Genomic DNA, 19,214 nt, shown 5'->3' with positions numbered 1-19,214 from the left:
AGAAAATGGAAAAGTAGTAGGCGCTCTAGAAGAGGGTGAGATAACCTATATAAGATAGTAGTTTGTGTAAGATAGTATGTAATGTATGATCCTATGTTTGGGAACAGTCATATATATGAATAGATCTAAGTTATAATAGTATACACCATATATACAAGAAAGATCTAAGTAATACTAAATGTTTAATGTATCACAAAAGAATTTATGAATTGATAAAAAATAATGATTACAATGCACTTCTATAAAAAACACAAAATCATAAAGATCAAGTTTTTTATCAAAAAAATAAAAATAAAAATAAAAATAAAAGTAAAAGTAAAAAATGAAAAAATGAAAATGAAAATATAGGAAGTCTGAATGGGTTTGGGATAAATAAAAATATCAGTTAAAAAGTGAGATACATAGATAAATAAATAAATAATATCAATGCGAGCCCAGTGGACTTCGGCTGCGCCGGGCCCGGCGCAGTCGGTCCATACAAATGAGTGATCCCGAATCCTTATACCGTATGTTAGTATTTAACGGCAAAATAGCATTGTCGTAATCTCCACTGTGCAATATTGAATACAGTCTATCTTATAAGTTCTATGTACTTTATAAGTTGTTGCAGTAAAGATAGCTCAGATATAGCTCCGTAATATTATGGCTCCGTGGTACTATGATGTTATGTTACGGGCCGTGGTCTATATCGGATGTCCTGTAGCTGTTATTTGTAATCGTATAAAATAGCTTAGAACAATGGTGGTGGAGTAGTCCACCTCTCACCCTTCCGAAGACGGCTCTCGTGGACCGATAGATGGACTTGGTCTCCCTGGAATCTGGGTTTTTTTGTGCTCTGGATGGCACGATGTTGTAGCACGTCTGGAGTGTTCTTTCTGAGATGGTGCGGCGTCCGCGTGTTGATGAGCGCGCGCTCTTTCAAACTGATGTTTAGAGTAGATGCCGTGGAGAGTATGGTTATGGATCGGGATTATTTAAAAATGGCTCTGTTATCCTTAAAACTTGGACGTGTTTCAGGAGGACTGCTCGCTCCTTTCTTCAGCAAAAGAATTTTTTTTTTTTGGGTTTATTAATATGCCATTATCTGCATTTAAAAAGCCTTTTCCCAGGTCCCCCCTCCCTCCTCTTTTCCATCCACTGCAAAAAATCAGGAAATTGTGACTTGTTGCAGGGAGAGGGAGAGGGGGGAGGAGGAAGTTAGCCGACAGCAGAAAGCAGATAACAGAAGATTACAGGCACGGAGCTGGGCTGTAATCAGAGCTCAGAGAGGTCAGTGGTGACTGTCAGAGGAGATAAAGGTTGAGGTATTTGAAGATTAACTCTTTGTTGTCCTGTTTTGGTCTTTTATTTAGCTCTCTCCATAGGAGAACAATGAAGACAGGGGGGAGAGCTTCAAACTGCTTTTTCATGATAAAAATGCATTTTTCGGCTAATAAACCCAATTACAAAGTTTCTTAAAATCGCCTGGACTATTGATTTCTGCAAAAAAAAAATAATAAATTCACGACAGTGACACTTTAATTCTTAGGATGACCTTGGATTTCAGACGCATACTCATACTCTTCGAACTGCATATTTTTTCATGGTTTTAGACTCAATGGGGCTAATGCATAAGGAAAAGTTTGAGAGTAATACAGACTGAAAACACTGTGATCTATAGGACAGGAAATAATTGTGAGATCACAGCCTCTCACTTTTAAATGGAGCGGCAGGTTAGCACGTGTACCACCACTCTGTTTTTTATGGAACTGCCAGGGATAGCCAAGGGCAAGGCTCTGCCTCCACCTGCAGGTCCCATTAAGAATAAATGGAGTGGTGGCATGCATGCAACCCACCGCTACATTTAAAACATACATTGTATACATTGTATAGTCACCATTCCATACCTGATCAGTAAGAGTCTATGAAAGCTATCCAGGAAATTATTGTAGCCATCAGGGATAATTTCCTCTTCGGGGGAATCACAATCAAACCAATTCCTCCAACCTTTTCCATTCTGGGTCACCTGTAAATGACATCATCTGCTTTATAAGAACTAATGGAGGATATTTGTGGATACAAAAATGAAGATCTGTAACTATAGTTCTGTGTTAGGGTTACTTGTATGAGTAAATCAAATCTGCAGCTGGTAAGGCCCGTAATTTCCTGATAATTCGCATACACCTACCATGCAGCTCTTATTTTGGTCAGTCATTACACATTACACATTTGCACTATGGGGTATGAATAGTATATCAAATCAATGCAGAGAACATTTACAATTTTGGTGAGTTTGGCTGAACATCTAATGATGAGTATGGGGCCTCCCGACTCTCCCCCCAACAGTAGTTGTCAGTGGGAAGAAGGGTTAGGTATGTTGGCTTTGTTCTAAGGGAGATAAATCGCCACCTGAAAAATCTGGCAGCAGCGATTTCCGCTCTTCCCATTCAGAACACATGCACGCTTAGCTTGAACAAGTGCAGTGTGTGCGGATAGGGAGAGAAAGCTGTTCACTGACAGCTATCTGAAATGTACATCTTTACTTGTGAACTAAATAGAGCCCTGCAAGTGTTCTTCACAAAGCATCCTCCTCCTTCACGTCGATATTGTGTAATGATCCTTTATAAAATCTTTATTGTAAGAAACACTGAGGGCAGTAAATGAGGTTTCGGATGATATTCTTTGTTGTTTCTGCTGAAGTCGCTACGCTAGATGTCACACAGATCAATTTAAACAATTTCAGGGTGGCCCAGATTTATTACTTTTATAATCTAATTATCATATTGAGTCATTTTATAAACTATTTTCTATACTATTTTACTATTTTTAGCTGAATAATTCTGTACTGAAATTTCAAGGATAAATCTTTATAGGGGTAAGAGCTCTGTCTTTCTAATTCTCCTTACATTGTCTTATTTCTGGGTCTGTACACTTTTCTAGATATTTTTTACTGCTCCCATACACATAAAACTAAAGAAAAAATGATTTTGAGGACTGCACATCAGCAATCAGTGTTTTCCCACTCCTCGGCTGATCACTGAGACTTTTACACGGACTGATTATTGGCTGAATGAGCATTTGTAGCAACACTACAGCAGATCTCTCAGGCCGGGGCCCTAACACTGTATTGTAGGACATATTGAGGTAACTTATTAAGCTGGTTCACCACTTTTCAGGCAAGTAAAAAAAAAAAAACTAGACTATTTTAGGCTGCTCATAGCCCTTAAAAGAGGTGTATGGGCTTGCCATGGCCTTAAAAAATATACTATGTCAGGCCTTAAATTGACATAAAGTACGGCCAAAATCTTTTTCAGCTCTTAGCAGTCATCAGTGTGCTGCTTAATATTAGTATAAGGAGTGTTGCTTGCTTTTCCTTGAAAAATTAAATTAATTAGCATCAATACAGTTGTGTGTGTGAAACCTCACCAAGGACGACTGCATATGAGCTCCATACCAAGCCCGCCTCTTACCATCAAATCCACTTTACCAGAAATAAGTGTCACCCCTTTTTGTATTCTGACTTCCCTACACAGGTGTAAAGGGTAAATTTAGCAGTTTTCATACTTTATTTTATATCATACATCATGGTGCTTGTTCCAGTAAAAAGTCATCTTTTATCATGTGCGGATTGGGATACCTGGGCGGGGCTTTACGGGGAAAGTGACACTTAGCCCTGCCCCCAGCGCCACTTAGCTCCACCCTCTCTGTGACGTCATTGGCACATAGGCCCCACCCTCAACGGCTAGTGGAAGGGCCGGCCTAAAGGTCTATGCGCCGATGACATCACGGAGGGGCGGGGCTAAGTGATGCTTTTCCTGTGAAGACCTGCCCAGGTATCCCAATTTGCAGATGATAAAAGATCGCTTTTCACTGGAACAAGTACCATGACGTATGATATAAAATAAGGTATGAAAACTGTAAAATTTACCCTTTACACCTGTGTAGAGAAATCATAATTCAAAAAGGGGGTGACAGTGTCAATAACTATTTAGTGCTGGATGGTGGTTGACTGCAGCAATTTTATTTGTATAAATTTAACATTATAACCAACTGCCACTTGGTGCCTAGAAACCAGAAGGTGAGATAGCAAGCGATATGCCAACGACTCCAACCATACAAGTCTGCCTTGCTACCCCAAACCTCTGCCTGCTGTGACTTCCATGTAAAACAACTAAAAAAATAGCAGGAGGAAGGGGAAACAAAATAGGCTAATAACCTCTCTATAGACTGAAGGCTGTCAAGCAGCTAGGGAATATAAGGAGGGGGAGATAACAGCAAAATTAAGGGAGGGCACAACCATGAACCGCCCAAAGTTCTTTAACCCTGCCCTGGCTAAATGTAGTAGCCAAATTACTCCCCAGATGATGGAGGTGCCACATACAGTCAGTATGCACCCTCCATAGCCTGATGGGTGTGCTGCAAAATGGAAATGTCTACAATTGTTCAATACACTTAAATGAAAACTGCAGTAATCCAGCTGCTCATAGCAGAAATTCTGCAACAAATCTGCTGCAAGAGAATATCCTCTAAAAGCACAAGTCATGAAAAGCTTGTGGGAAGCAATTTAACATCATCTGTAGATTTAAAAAAAAGCCAGATGCAGGTTACACATAAGTATCTAAGCATTAATGCATCATTTCATGACGTGTGTTCTGCTATACAATCCGGTGTTACTTGTCATGTAGCCAGATTAGTATGTAATGTATGCAGAGTAAGCAGGGTCCAGATCCATGAAGATAGGGCATTTTGTGTGTCCTCAGACACCACGCTCAGGATTCATTTAATTACAGAGCATGTACCGGCAGTCTGGTGCTGGTGGACAGCTCAACATCTATCAGTGTCTAGTGCCTGGAGCAGCTAATGGACCATCGCCATTAATGTTACATCAATGAGCGTCTATCATCTGTTAGTAAACTAGATCAGACAGCTAAGACCTTTATTGTGTTCATACTTCAACAGCTCCTTTCCAAGAAAGTAATCGGATCAGAAAACTTACACTACTGGGCCCCCTCGAAGACAGCAGCCATTATGGTAGGGTGAATGACACTAACCATGAACCTGTCCTGTGGCATTAAACATTACCTGGAACCTACACAAATCTACTGGACCCTTTTTCTTGACTTCAGTGGCATGTAATTTCTTTTCTATGTGGTTTCCGGTCTCCCACTGAAGTAAATGGCAGCAGGATTTTCAAAGGTGACACCACATAGTTTTTGATGTGGAAATCAACACGGTTTCTGTGCCACAAACCACATAGTTATAAGCCATGTGAACATGTTCTAACAGGTGTTCCTCTGCTCAACATCATAGAATAGGGTCCCAGCTCTGGATGTCCAACCCTATCTATTACCTCCATAGGGAATGAATTTGTCCAAAGTAGACACCAAAAGTAAAACATAAATAACAAAGGTCTGTTCTAAATGCTGTTATTGATATCTATGTAGCTGTGCTACCAGCGCAGTAGACAGTCAGGGGATGAAGGATTTACTTTAAAGGGCAATTATCAGCAGGTTAAAAGAATCTAATCTTCTGGCATCTCCCTATCATCTTCTTACCTTTATCTGTGGCACCATTTCCATAATATTCAGAGTTAAATCGCTATGCTAATAAGTTGGCGCACTGGGGAAGTCCCGCTCCCAAATGCACCAAAATGACTCATTAGTAATGTGAATAAACTCTTAATATTACGGAAACAACACACAGGATGAAGGCAAGAAACTTTTATTCCTGGGGGAGCTGGATGTGAATCTGGACACCTGAAGATCCTCTTCATCAAACTACACCTAATTCACCAATATTACAAGAATATCACAAACAATATCATTATACCTGAGTCATGATCTCTGAAAACTGAGATAATTTGCTCAACTCTACAAGATTCAGCCAGGTCATGTCAAGAATCCACTTGTGAGGCTTTGGAGGATAAGTTTTTGGGTCAAGAGCAGCTCCTCCTACAAAACAAATCACAACAAGGGAGATAAGTGCACTATGGGATCTGCTAAAATTGCTGAAGTTTTATCTACAATAACTTTATACGGTTAAGTTGGACCCCTGGAAAAGTAAATGCAAGGCTAAGGCCCAGAGTGGAAAGTCTATTTTATTTTTATGTATTTTAAGAACTTGTTCACTCTTGTGTAAAAAAAAAAAAAAAAAAAGCTTCATGGTCTCATCTACTCTTAACATATAAAGATTTAAGGGCTTGTTTACTCTGAACTTTCCCAGTTTTCACCACCACAGGAAAAATGAGGCTGTTTAAGCAGTGAGTTTATGGAGTTCTGCAAGTTTTACTCTGATATACAGAACAGTAACAGAAACTTCTGCAACATAAACTGCAGCATGTGAATACCCTAATGGGTCCTGCACTTAATCCAGACAGTTAAAAAATGTTTTGTAAGGGTGCGTTCACACCTACAGGAACTGCAGCAGATCTGCAGCAGATTTGATGCTATGTTCAGTTATTTAAATGAAATCTGCTGCAGAAAATCAGCTGCAGATCCTGTAGGTGTGAACGCACCATTAGGGTGCATTTACACGTATAGGATCTGCAGCAGATCTTGCTTTAAATCTGCAAATTCAAATCTGCGCCATAAAACCTGCTGCAGATCCTGTACATGTGAATGCACCCTAAAGCCATGCTCACATGGCGTAAGAGACCGGCTGTTCCATGACCCAGCTGGGTCACGGAACGGCCGGTCTCTGAAAAGATCATCCCGCTCGTTACAGCAGTACCGACCAGATGATCTTTCGGTCTGCAGAGTTCTGATGTGGGCGCATCAGTGCACACCCGCATCAGAACTTACCACAGCACACTATGAAGCATGCGGTAATAAGTGAACTAACTGAGCTTTTTGCGGCCGCAAAAAACTGACAAAAAACTGCCGCTAGGAGTCCCGGCCGGAGCGTATCCTATGTGTATACGCTCCGGCCGGGACCCCATAGACAGCAAGCCAGCATATTTTTTCGTATTTACTATGGCCGTTGTTGCAATCAGCAACAACAGCCGTAGAAATACGAAAAAATATGTTGTGTGAACATAGCCTAGCGCAAATTTGTAAGGAAATATGCCATTGCTTGAAAACAAGCAATTTTACACCAAAACCTACACAAAAACCTTTGATAAATTCCCCACAACTCTGAATATAGCCAGGTCAAATAAACTGTCTGCATTGGAAAGTAATGCATAACAGGGACATGGTCTCCAGGCAGCACTTTTAGGTCCTGTTCACATCACATTTCACTATCCTGTTAGAACACCTGCTTGATTTTTTTTCCACAGATAAGGCTGGGTTCACACTGCATTTTTTTCATCCTTTTTTGCAAAAAAAACCCAGATGCATGTGTGTGCATCTGTTTTTCTATTAACTTTTATTATAAAAAAAAGGATCAAAATGCATCTGTTTTTTTTCAGTGTACACATGAACATGGTCAACCACATCTTTGTGTATGCTAAAAAAACGAATGCGTTTTCATTCTTTCATTTATAATGGAAGTCATGTTTAAAAGTGTCAGTGTTGAATGTTTAGACCAGGATCCGTTTTTTAACAGGAATGGTGAGCGGAGACTGTCGCGAGGGTCCACTCCACGACTTTGCCTTCCATAGCATGTATGCACAGACAATCTGTCAAAATGGGATGCCGATGTATCTGTGCATGGGCCCTATTCATTTTAATGGCTCAAACATCAGATATTGACTACGCTCGCATCCTTTCCTGAACATTTACCTGAACAATAAGTGTATAAGTGTAAGACTATTAACTGGATATTTTCTTAATTAGATTGATGGGACTACTGTTGCTGGGACCCTCGTTAAGTGCTAGAAGAGAACTACTGCTGTACAACAGCCAGGAAATAGCGAAAGGAGCATCTGTCACACAGGTTCCCTACCACTTCATTCATATAACAGACTCAAGGGCCATACTTCTGAATGCTGGGGATCCTACTGGTTGGACCCTAGGTGATTATACATTTGTTGCCTATACTGTGAATAGGTGATAAATATTGTTAGTGGCTCAACCCCTCTTAGGAGACAAAGTTTCACATACCCTGAGTAAGAGCTTGGAAGTCTTTGTGTTTGATACGTCCCTGCTGGAGGTCGACTCTAAGCGTCAGAAGCAGAGTAAACAGGAATTTATGCCTCTCATACAAACCTCTTGTGTAATATCTAAAAACATCATAAGTTAAATATTCAATGATGTTGCTTATTCTTTTCTGGAGATGGGGACTTTTGTCTGATCTGCAAGATGAAATAGGAGCAGGATTATCGTACAAGATAATCACAAGGCCCACGAGACAGGGTGAGAACATCTCCTACCTGGCTGTGGATCTATCAAACAGCTTGAAGAACTGGCCAAGTGACATCTGGTACATGACGTTGACTATGCTCATCTCTGTGATCAGGATATATAGAAGGCTGCCCCGTGTGGCCACTGGAAGATATTCCTCCTGGGCTTTGATGATTTTTGCTTCTGCGTTGCTAGTGATGTGCAGCTTCGCCCTCACTTCACTAACTCTTTGCTCAGTAATTTTCAGAACTTCCATTAGAGATTGATCTTCCACTAAAAGTCCTAACAATAAGTAAAACCCAATGTTAACAAAAATTACGCACAGCATTTGGAGTGAATCGCGGTTGCTGGTCTTAAATCACAATGTAATATTAGACAAAAGAGCCTGAGCACATTACAAATGTTATAAACCATTACTACAGAACCTTCATGTCCTTACACACGCAATCACATTTGTGAAGTTGAAAAGATAGTTGATAAAAATTGTTCTTAACGTGTTAAAAGTCAAACAGACATTGAGCTAAGGCTACAAGCAGCATCCAAAGAAAAGAGACATACAATGGTAGGACTTAAAACTTCTCCTTTCTACTGGATCCAGTTCTCACTTCACATCAAGGTCTAAGGCTAGCGCAGACAGGTGAGACATAACAATTGTTTGCACATGTTTGGCCAATGTTGCGAAATAATGTTTTGACCTTCTTTTTTTTCACTACATGCATTGACAAAAATAAACCAGAATGAGTTGTTGGAATGGAAATAAGCTTCCGATGTGTGATGATGATCTTTGTATGTAATTATAATATTAGAGCAAAAGGAGAAGTTTACTGTCGAAAACTGTACATTTTAGCAGAGGCTCTAGAACCCTGTTGGCACCTCTAGCCTAGATACAAGTTGAGATACTACTGGAGAATATAAGTCCAGTATGGCTTCCTGAGGTATAATTGGTCACAGATGTAGCAGCTGTGTCTGTAGATCCTGCACACTTGTAGGTTGTGATACTGGTCACCAAAAATGCTCAATAGGCGATAAATCTGGCAACCAGACTACAGAAGTCTTACAATTTGGTAGAGACATCCATTGAAAAACCTTATTGTGTGTGGAGAGCATTGTCCTGAACTGAAAGCCATGGCAGACAACACATGTGACTGTTAGTGTCCTTGTATCACTACTATTGGTGACCGACTGTCCTATGTGATGGCTACTCACATCATCACAACAGCAGGGGGCAGAGTGTTAACCCCACGTAAACACACCAGCTGGGAGCAGTGTGTCCTCTCCACTTCATCACTCCAGCAGGGGCAGTGTGTCCTTCCCTTATCATCACACTCTCCACCAGACCCTAGCCATCCAAATGATCCCCACAACAGAGATTTGGTCTTGACAAAGGTTCGGGATGGCCAAAATGTTGCCTACTACACAAATTGTCTCTTAGGGTATAAACCCACACACCGTATATGCAGCAGATATGCAACAAATACGCAGCAGATTTGTTGGTACAGATTTGATGCTGTGTTCAGTTATTTAGATCTAATCTGCTGCGATTTTGCTGCGAGTTTGCTGCGAGTTTGCTGCGTATCGCAGCAGTAAATATGCTGCATATACGGTGTGTGGGTTTATACCCTTAATACTGTACTATCTGGTTGGAACTAAGAAACTTACATTGTTATAATAAACTCCACTTTAACTGCAAATCATCAAGAGTGCCATGGCATTTTAAGGCACTTTCCTTCTGCTAGGTGACTGGAAATGGTCCAGATAGAGACAGAGGGTAAAGTAGAAGGACCGTCTGTGTCTGAATGGTGGACAAGGAAAGTGTTGGAGCTGCTTCCAATATCTCGAATGGCCTAGATTTTGACTAAGGGCCCTATTCCACCGGACGATTATCGTTAGAATAATCGTTAACGATTAACGATCTCAAACGACCGCTATTGCGAAAGACCTGAAAACGTTCACTCACTTCCATGGAACGATAATCGTTACTTATGATCGTAATTGCGATCGTTTCTTCTTCCGTATTTCTTCGCTATTGCGTTCGTATCTATTGCGAACGACCGAACGATGTCTTATTCAATGCGAACGATTTGCGAACGTTTTGCGAACGAGCAACGATAAAAATAGGTCCAGGTCTTATAAAGCGATCAACGATTTCTCGTTCGGTCGTTAATCGTTACTGCATTTCAACCGAACGATTATCGTTTAGATTCGAACGATTTAACGATAATCTGAACGATAATCGTCCGGTGGAATAGGGCCCTTAGTATGACCTCAGTATGACCATCCTGCTTCTATCAGTCAAATGATGTCTCCTTTTAAAGTCAGTAAACTGGACAAAATGTCTTCCAGTGTGTGCGGTAGAGTCATGTCTAGCTGTCACAGATCCCAAAAGGTACATGACTAGGGAATTTGCCAAGGCCCCTTCGCCTCACCAGGTCCCCCCACCTTCCCCCCACTGATCCCCTCTCTCCCCAATGACCACAGACACCGTTCTGGAATTAAATGGCCACAGCAGCCGTTTATTACACCAAATATAAAACATCTCAATATAAAACATCTCAATAACCGTAACATATTTATTTTGACGGGGCGGTCCTCGGAGCCCCAAAATTTTCCCTCAGGCGGCTTATCTTGACTTAACCCCAACAGCACGCAGGATTTGCCTCTGGCCGACGGGCCACATAACCCAGAGGCACCAACTAAACACCTGTGTGCGTGTAACTGTACCCTTTTTAATGGTTGCTAACTACAGCCGCCCAACCCAATAATTACATTTCCTGTTCCCGGGAGTCCGGAACCACTCCGAGGTCCCCTCCCACCACGACCAAGTCCACACCAACCCCGAGGACCCCCACCGCCACACAGCTGCCATGACAATTGCCATAACCCTACCAACCACTACTGCTGCCCATCTGAACCCCAGAGACCCAAACAGAGTACCCATGACCAAAAAAAAAAAAAGAAAGAAAAGAAAGGGAGGGTGGGTGGGTGGGCGATCACTGCCTGCTAAACCACAAATGGGTGACCACCCCCCCTTAAGACTAACATTTATACCCTGGCTCCTAAACTACTCCCCCCACTATCTCCTAACCAATCCCCTCTTCTGTTTACCATTCCACACTCCACTGATCTCCTCCCCCCCCTTGTCCACGAGCTCCCCTCCTGCTCACCCAGAGCCTGTTGCCCTCTATCTGACCTGCTACTGTCCTGTCAATCCCTGTCATGAGGGACTCCCTTTAAGCTGTGCTTTCTTGTCCGTCCCCACTTGACTAGGGAATTTGCCAAGGCCCCTTCGCCTCACCAGGTCCCCCCACCTTCCCCCCACTGATCCCCTCTCTCCCCAATGACCACAGACACCGTTCTGGAATTAAATGGCCACAGCAGCCGTTTATTACACCAAATATAAAACATCTCAATATAAAACATCTCAATAACCGTAACATATTTATTTTGACGGGGCGGTCCTCGGAGCCCCAAAATTTTCCCTCAGGCGGCTTATCTTGACTTAACCCCAACAGCACGCAGGATTTGCCTCTGGCCGACGGGCCACATAACCCAGAGGCACCAACTAAACACCTGTGTGCGTGTAACTGTACCCTTTTTAATGGTTGCTAACTACAGCCGCCCAACCCAATAATTACATTTCCTGTTCCCGGGAGTCCGGAACCACTCCGAGGTCCCCTCCCACCACGACCAAGTCCACACCAACCCCGAGGACCCCCACCGCCACAGACGCCAACTCCTGACCCCTTAGGTGTTGGCGTCCCGCCACACTCGGAGCCCCACATCAATCCCGTCCCGGACACCCAACGACCACATGTCGGTGCCCACGGCATTCAGGTGCACCCCATCTCGCCTCCAGTATGCTCCATCTCCCGCCTCCAAGTCCATATGGCGTATTGCCACCGCGCCATTACGTGCCATAAACCTCCCCATGGCTCTGTTTACCTTAACCCGCGCCTTGTTAATGCGCGCTACCGAGCGCGCCCCCCGCCACACCTTACGCGGCACTATATCCGACCAGATGGTCACAAGCCTCGGGAACTGCGACCACAAACGAAGAAGGTCGAACTTCATGTCAGCCACCAGCTCCCTAATCGGTCGTGCCCCCAAATCATTCCCCCCTACATGAAGTAAAAGCACATCAGGCTCCCTGTCCAACCTCACATAACGTTGGACCTCTGGAAGCACTCTTCTCCACGTCATGCCTCTCTCCCCCAGCCAGCGAACCACCGCCTCCTCGCGTGAGATACCCAATTGTCGACCGTCCGGCCGCACCGCAGCACGTAGCGCTCCCCAGTATACAAAAGAGTGTCCAAGTATCCACACCAAACGCGGCTGGGGACCTGAGGAGGAAACAAAAACAGGTAACCAACAACGGGAACAACACACCCATTAACCAATCCACCCCTACCCCTCCTCACAATCAACCCCTATCTTCTAACTACCTGTTCCCTCCAGCCGCCCCAGGCGGATGTAGGAACGAAAACGTTCGGATTCCCAACGACCAATGTGTCGAACCACCTCCTCACTCAGGCCCCACCGTGCCGCCTCCTTTGCAGCACCAATCCGGAATGAATGACCACCATACTCTCCTGGGCAAAAACCTGCCGCCCCCAGGCATTTCCTGAATACCGCTATGAACTGGAACCGAGACAAAAAGGAACCGTCATCATGCTGAAGCAACGGCCCCCCCCCCCCCCAGTGTCCCTGCCCATACGCCCTCAAACAAGCTACCGGGCACACTCGAGAGCCCGGGACCGCAAACAGCACCACTCTCTTACCCCTACCCCTCTGGTCCGTCTTTGAGCGGCGAATCCTAAACTCCACCCGATCCTCAAAAATCTCCACATCCTCACCCCGTAAACCCCCTGGTACCTTGACAGATGGGCTAACCAACTCCCCCAATCGGAGCGCCCCAAAAAATGCCAAGGAGAAGGCCAACCGAAACAACCTAACTTCACTGGGCGAGCGACACAACAACCCTACCTGCACCCCTAATGCCTCCAACACCCCAAACGACACCGGGCGGCGTTGATCCGCCACCCGGTAACCTCTCCTAAAACCCCTCACCGCCTGCCGCACTAAAAAGGTCTTCGTGACGTCAGGGAGGCCCCTCAACTTACAACCAAACGCCACTCCCGCCAACATCCTGTTCAACCTCGGGACTGACCAGCCCTCCTCCCGGCAGTTACCGATCAATAACAAGAAACCCCATTCCCCTTCTCCCAAACATCCCCAGATATCTTGCCACCGCACCCACTGCGCCCAAGCCGCCTCATAACCTAGCCACGTATTCCGGGTTACCGACTCTCTAATCAGACACTCAGCCGACCGAAGGGCAGCTTCCACAAGTCCTCCGGAAATGGATCCCCCCTCTCGTTCGCGTCCGGAACCAGTGATCGGAAACGCTCCCACTGTGAACTAGAGAGAGAATCAGCAATGGAGTTAGAAACGCCGGGCACATGCACTGCGACCACCCAAGCGTTCAATGACAAACACTGCAATACAAGATGCTGCAGCAACCGTACCACCGGGGGGGATGATGCCGACAACCCGTTAATTGCTGAGACCACACTCATGTTATCACAGTGGAAACGCACTTTCTTATTCCTGAACCTGTTCCCCCAAATGGTAACCGCCACCACTATGGGAAACAGCTCGAGCAACGTAAGGTTCCTTACAAACCCCGCCCTCAGCCACGACTCCGGCCACCCGCCCCTGCACCAACTCCCTTGTAGAAACACCCCGAAACCCCCAACCCCAGCTGCGTCGGTAAACAACTCCAAATCCGGTGCCTCAACCACCAAGTCCATCATCAGCGACTTCCCGTTATACGACACCAGGAACGACTCCCACACTACCAAGTCATCCCTCAGCTCTCGCCGCAGCCGCACGAAATGATGGGGGCACGCAATCCCTGCCGTCGCCTGTGCCAGGCGACGACAGAAAACACGCCCCATAGGCATAATCCGACACGCAAAGTTAAGCTTGCCGAGGAGGGATTGCAACTCCTTGAGCGTCACCTTCCGCAACCCCCTCACCCTCCGTACTAGCGCCTTGAGGTCAACCAACTTATCCTCCGGCAAGCTAAACTCCATGCGCTCCGTGTCGATCCGTATGCCCAGAAAGTTCAAAGCCGTGGCCGGCCCTTCTGACTTGTCCACTGCCAGGGGAACCCCAAAATCAGCAAAAACACCCTCCAACGTATGCAACAAAACCGAACACACCCTTGAATTAGCTGGGCCGATGCACAAAAAATCATCCAAGTAGTGGATGACTGAGCGCAAGCCAGCCACATCCCTCACCACCCATTCCAAAAACGTACTGAACGCCTCAAAATAAGCGCAGGACAGCGAGCAGCCCATCGGCAGACAACGGTCAACAAAATACGCCCCCTCCCAAAAACAGCCCAACAGTGGCATGGAATCCGGATGTACCGGAAGAAGCCGGAAAGCTGCTTCAACATCCACTTTTGCCAACAACGCCCCCTTTCCAAACTGCCGAACCCACCTCAATGCCTCATCGAACGAGGTATACACCACAGAGCAAAGCTCTGGATCTATACCGTCATTCACCGAGGAGCCCTTGGGGTATGAGAGATGATGAATCAACCGAAACTTGTTCGGTTCTTTCTTCGGCACCACCCCTAACGGCGAGACCCGCAGATCCACACACGGAGGCTCACTGAACGGACCCGCCATCCGCCCCAGAGTCACTTCCTTATTCAATTTCGCCGACACCACCCCCGGGTGTGCCACCGCCGATTTCAAGTTACGCCTCCCCACCATCTCCCCCCCCCCTAGGAGTCCCACAGACGGAATCTGAAACCCCACCGTAAATCCCTCCTCCAACAACACCGCCGCAGCACGATCCGGGTATCTACTTAGAAACCCCCGCATTGCCTCCAGACGCACCGGCGTCACCCCCTTTTCCAACTGCGTCCCTTCCCCCCTGCTGTCTGTTCTTCTTAAAACACCGCGTCGCCCCATGGGTACCTCCGCAAAATGAGCACTCGTGCTTGAACTTGCACTTTGCTCCATATTTGCAGTTTCCATCGTTAAAGAGGAAACACAGCCCGCGTTGAGCTGCCGTCGACTGTCCGGGCTGGCTAGAACCTCCGACGGACCCGGGAAAGGACTGGGACCCCCCACCTGTACGCACTGGCGCCGTTACCCGTAACCACAAGCTAATATCTTTATGATCCCAACGAATGCTGGGTCGCAAAGCCTTCCTCTGTCTGAAACCCTCATCATAACGAAGCCAGGCCTGGCCCCCATACACTCTATAGGCCTCGCCTATTGCGTCCAGATAACAAAAAAGGCCGCAGCAATGCTCCGGCGCCTTTTCCCAAATAACACTGGCCAGAATGGAGAACGCCTGCAACCAGTTAGTAAAAGTTCGAGGTATCAACCTATACCTCTTCTTTTCTTCCTTGTCCTTCTTCTCCTCAGAAGGCTTTACCTTATCTAGGTTAAACTTCTCCAACGGCAATAGTGAAAAGATCTCAACATATTCCCCCCGCCATATCTTCTCCCTTACTTCCGGTTTGAGGTGCGCCCCCAACGGCCCCTCAAAGCACACATAAACCTCCCCCCGGGCCGCATCCCCCAATCTCACATACTCTCCCTCCCCATCCACCTCCGCATCCTTACCCTGGATACCGGTCAACCCCCCTCCACCCCCAGAGGCTGGTGCCTCCACAATCGTCCCACCCCCACTAGGCCCTGTCACACAGGCTGCCACCCCTGGAACCCCCCTCCATGCAGGTAATGGCGATCCGCCCCCACCCCCTCCCGCACCAAAAGCAGACAAAAACCCTTGCAGCCCATACAACAAAGTCCCCAAGCCCCCCAGCTGCGCGTTGCCCAGTCCCCCCAACGCTGGCGCTGTCACTACTGCGGGCGCTGCAAACGCTGCACACTCACCCGGCTGTCTGGGACCGGCGGGCCCAACAGCGGCCGCTCCTGGGTCCGGCTGCACCGCTTCCCCTCTCTCCTGGACCTCCGGTCTGTGTTGGCTGGCTTCCGGCGCCCCTCGATGACGTACTTCCGGCGACCTCTGACGGACGACTTCCGGTGGCTGACGCAGGGGCACTTCCGGCTGTGGCTGATGACGTCGCCCTTCGTCGTCACTCCTGCGACGCTCCGAACCTGCACGGCTCCGCCCCCTCACCTCCGCCGGTAAGTGGCGCCGATCCTCGGGAGCCTGACCACGGCTGCTGGCGTCCGAACCAGGCGAACCCTGCTCGTTGCTCTCTCTGCGCCGAGGGGCCGCCGACTGCGGCCCCCGCCTCCTTCCCCTGCTGCTTCTCGCCGCAGCGGTCCCACGCCGAGCTGGTGCTCTTCTCCCGGCAGGCCTCGCTCCACCAGCCGCTCCGGACCCCGATCCACCCGCGACGTCATCTGAAGGAGGGGAGAGGACATCTCCCCTCAGCTGCGGGTCCCGCCTGGCAGAGGGATTCCTCCCGGATCCTGCACGCTGGGCGGAAATGGCCCTGCCCGCGGCAGCACCCGGAGGGTCCCTGGAGGGGCTCCCAATTCGGCGCCGGACCCGGGGGGTCATTTCAGGGCTCAGGCGCTCAGGAGGCCGGGTCCTCCTAGTCCGTCTCGGAGGGGAAGAAGCTGGCGGCGCCGCTTCCCCAGACCCCAGCAGACCTCGGAGTTGGGTCTGCAGCCATTCTTGGCCCCGCTCATCGGCCATCCTCCTCAACCTCTCCATCAGTGCTTCAGAAGACATGAGGCAATAGATACAGAACAGCAGACAGGTAATACGATCACTGCCTGCTAAACCACAAATGGGTGACCACCCCCCCTTAAGACTAACATTTATACCCTGGCTCCTAAACTACTCCCCCCACTATCTCCTAACCAATCCCCTCTTCTGTTTACCATTCCACACTCCACTGATCTCCTCCCCCCCCTTGTCCACGAGCTCCCCTCCTGCTCACCCAGAGCCTGTTGCCCTCTATCTGACCTGCTACTGTCCTGTCAATCCCTGTCATGAGGGACTCCCTTTAAGCTGTGCTTTCTTGTCCGTCCCCACTCTACCTAAAAGTAGACTCTGAAACACTTTTACACCCCTTATGTTTAGACCCAGTGTCTATTCACACCACATCTGTAACCATTACATATGGGTTGGAAATGTAATTGCATGATGAGTTTTACAGCAATCTGACATGTCTATGTGGGTGCAGTATTTTTTTGTAAATTACTGTATACTAATTATGCTGCTAAGCTTTTCATCTGGTGGAATTGAGTGTGACTCCATAGTTTACATTACAGTAGCATAAACTGGTGATGTACTGTAAAACAATCCTGATCATTTCTATCTACAAACAATACCTGCAGTTGCACTCAGCCTATAGAGCAGACCATCCTCCAGCGCCTTCATTTTGCATGTATTCACATTCACCTCTTGCATCAGTTTAATTCTCTCATGTTCCAACTCCTGGGAAACAGTCAAAAAGTAGGCTGAGAAGCAAATAACTAGCTGTATATTAAAACTATAGTGTACAGTGATCAAACCTTGTACAGTATGTGACAAAGTTTCTAAAATACTAGTAGATCAAATCAAATTGATCTACTACTATTAATGCCTGTATCCATACATCTCAGGAACTTATGAGCCTAAATGCACTCCAGTACAATACAGCTCAATTGAAGACATGGATAGGTTTGTACCAGAGATGATGACTGAACACAACATAAATAATTTTCTATCAAAGCAAAGCTACATGTGTATAAGTACTGAATGGAGGCCAATGCACCAACCAGCAGAGCAGACGTAAGAATCTGGTCCTGAAGATCAGAAGCTCTTTCTGCAAGGCAACCCTTAGGCAATGTCCTCCTGGGTGTAATATAAAATAGTGCCCTGTGCACATCAGAAGCTCAAACCAGTGGAGTTTTTCAGCTCATATTGATACCGTGTTCCAAAGTAAGGGGCATGTGAAGCTCTATAGTGTACTTAACTCTCTTGGCAGCACTTAGAGTGTTCTGTCACCATAAAGGAGATTTTGTTTAGAATTTTGTGTCAGATTTCATGTGATGCAAATCTCTGAACTGAGATCTGAGGTTCTTGTCTCATGGCAACCAAAAATGTGCTGCAAACTGTGTGGTGTACAGCTCCTCTGGTTCTCTGCAAATTGGAATAAAGTTGTCACCAAGTTTACTAAACAAGTCAAGAGGACAGAGTTTTCTTAGGTCCCATTCACACGTCCGTGTCAGTTTTTTACTGTCAGGAAATCCTGATCAGGAGGCCTCAAATGTCATCAGGAAAAGCCTTCAGGATTTCCTGATGAGAAAAAAAAGTGTTCTCAATATGGTGTAGTATGCCAACATACATCCCAAGTACCCACACAGCCCCTAGTGTACCTGGATGGCCACAGGGTGCAGAAGTACAACTCCCATCATGGCCTGCTAGCAAGACATGGTAGGAGTTGTAGTTCTGCAACCTGGATGGCCACAGGCTGCATAAGTACAACTCCCATCATGACCTGTCAGCAGAGCATGGTGGGAGTAGTAGTCCTAAGGGGTAATCTCACCTGTCCTGGATCCTGCTCTGTTGGGGCAGCGAGGTTGAGGTCTGGGTCCGGGCAGAGTTGTGGCCTGTTGTGAGGTCCGGGTGCCGGGCAGAGTGCAGTGCAGAGGTCCGGGGCGGCAGCGGTGGACAGAGGTGTGTGAGCCTGCGGCGCGGGGGTGGAGGAATGGGGCTGGGGGAGCACTGTTGTAGCCGGAGGTGTGTGAGCAGCCCGGTGATACAGGTTAATTTCAACTGCATCTTACAGTCTTTCTGAAGCTTGATGCTTGCGAAAGACGGTGAGATGAAGTTGAAACGTTGCAATTAACCTGTACTGCATGATGGAATAAACTACCACACGCTTTTGACACAAGAATCTGACTGCTGCGGTTTCCTATATATTTATCTTTCTCTCCATCTATCTCTCTCTTATCTATTTTG

At 46.7% G+C, this 19,214-nt stretch overlaps 1 protein-coding gene across 13 annotated transcripts in view; it reads right to left on the bottom strand.

Annotated features, from left to right (window-relative positions):
* The window catches only part of DNAH8 (dynein axonemal heavy chain 8), a 176,269-nt gene that overhangs the window by 19,678 nt on the left and 137,377 nt on the right, over positions 1–19,214 (bottom strand). For all 13 annotated transcript variants that reach the window (XM_069954878.1, XM_069954875.1, XM_069954872.1 and 10 more), the window contains 5 exons: positions 17,600–17,705; positions 8,291–8,543; positions 8,022–8,212; positions 5,809–5,930; positions 1,887–2,005 (listed from right to left, as the gene is read on the bottom strand). In XM_069954878.1, coding sequence (XP_069810979.1) covers positions 1,887–2,005; positions 5,809–5,930; positions 8,022–8,212; positions 8,291–8,543; positions 17,600–17,705 — 791 coding nt within the window. The remainder of the gene's footprint in view (positions 1–1,886; positions 2,006–5,808; positions 5,931–8,021; positions 8,213–8,290; positions 8,544–17,599; positions 17,706–19,214) is intronic.

Source organism: Dendropsophus ebraccatus, chromosome 15 (genome assembly GCF_027789765.1).
Source record: "Dendropsophus ebraccatus isolate aDenEbr1 chromosome 15, aDenEbr1.pat, whole genome shotgun sequence".
Classification (NCBI taxonomy): Eukaryota; Metazoa; Chordata; class Amphibia; order Anura; family Hylidae; genus Dendropsophus; species Dendropsophus ebraccatus.
Note: the sequence above shows the minus strand (reverse complement) of the source record. Positions and strands in the feature narration are given on the sequence as shown.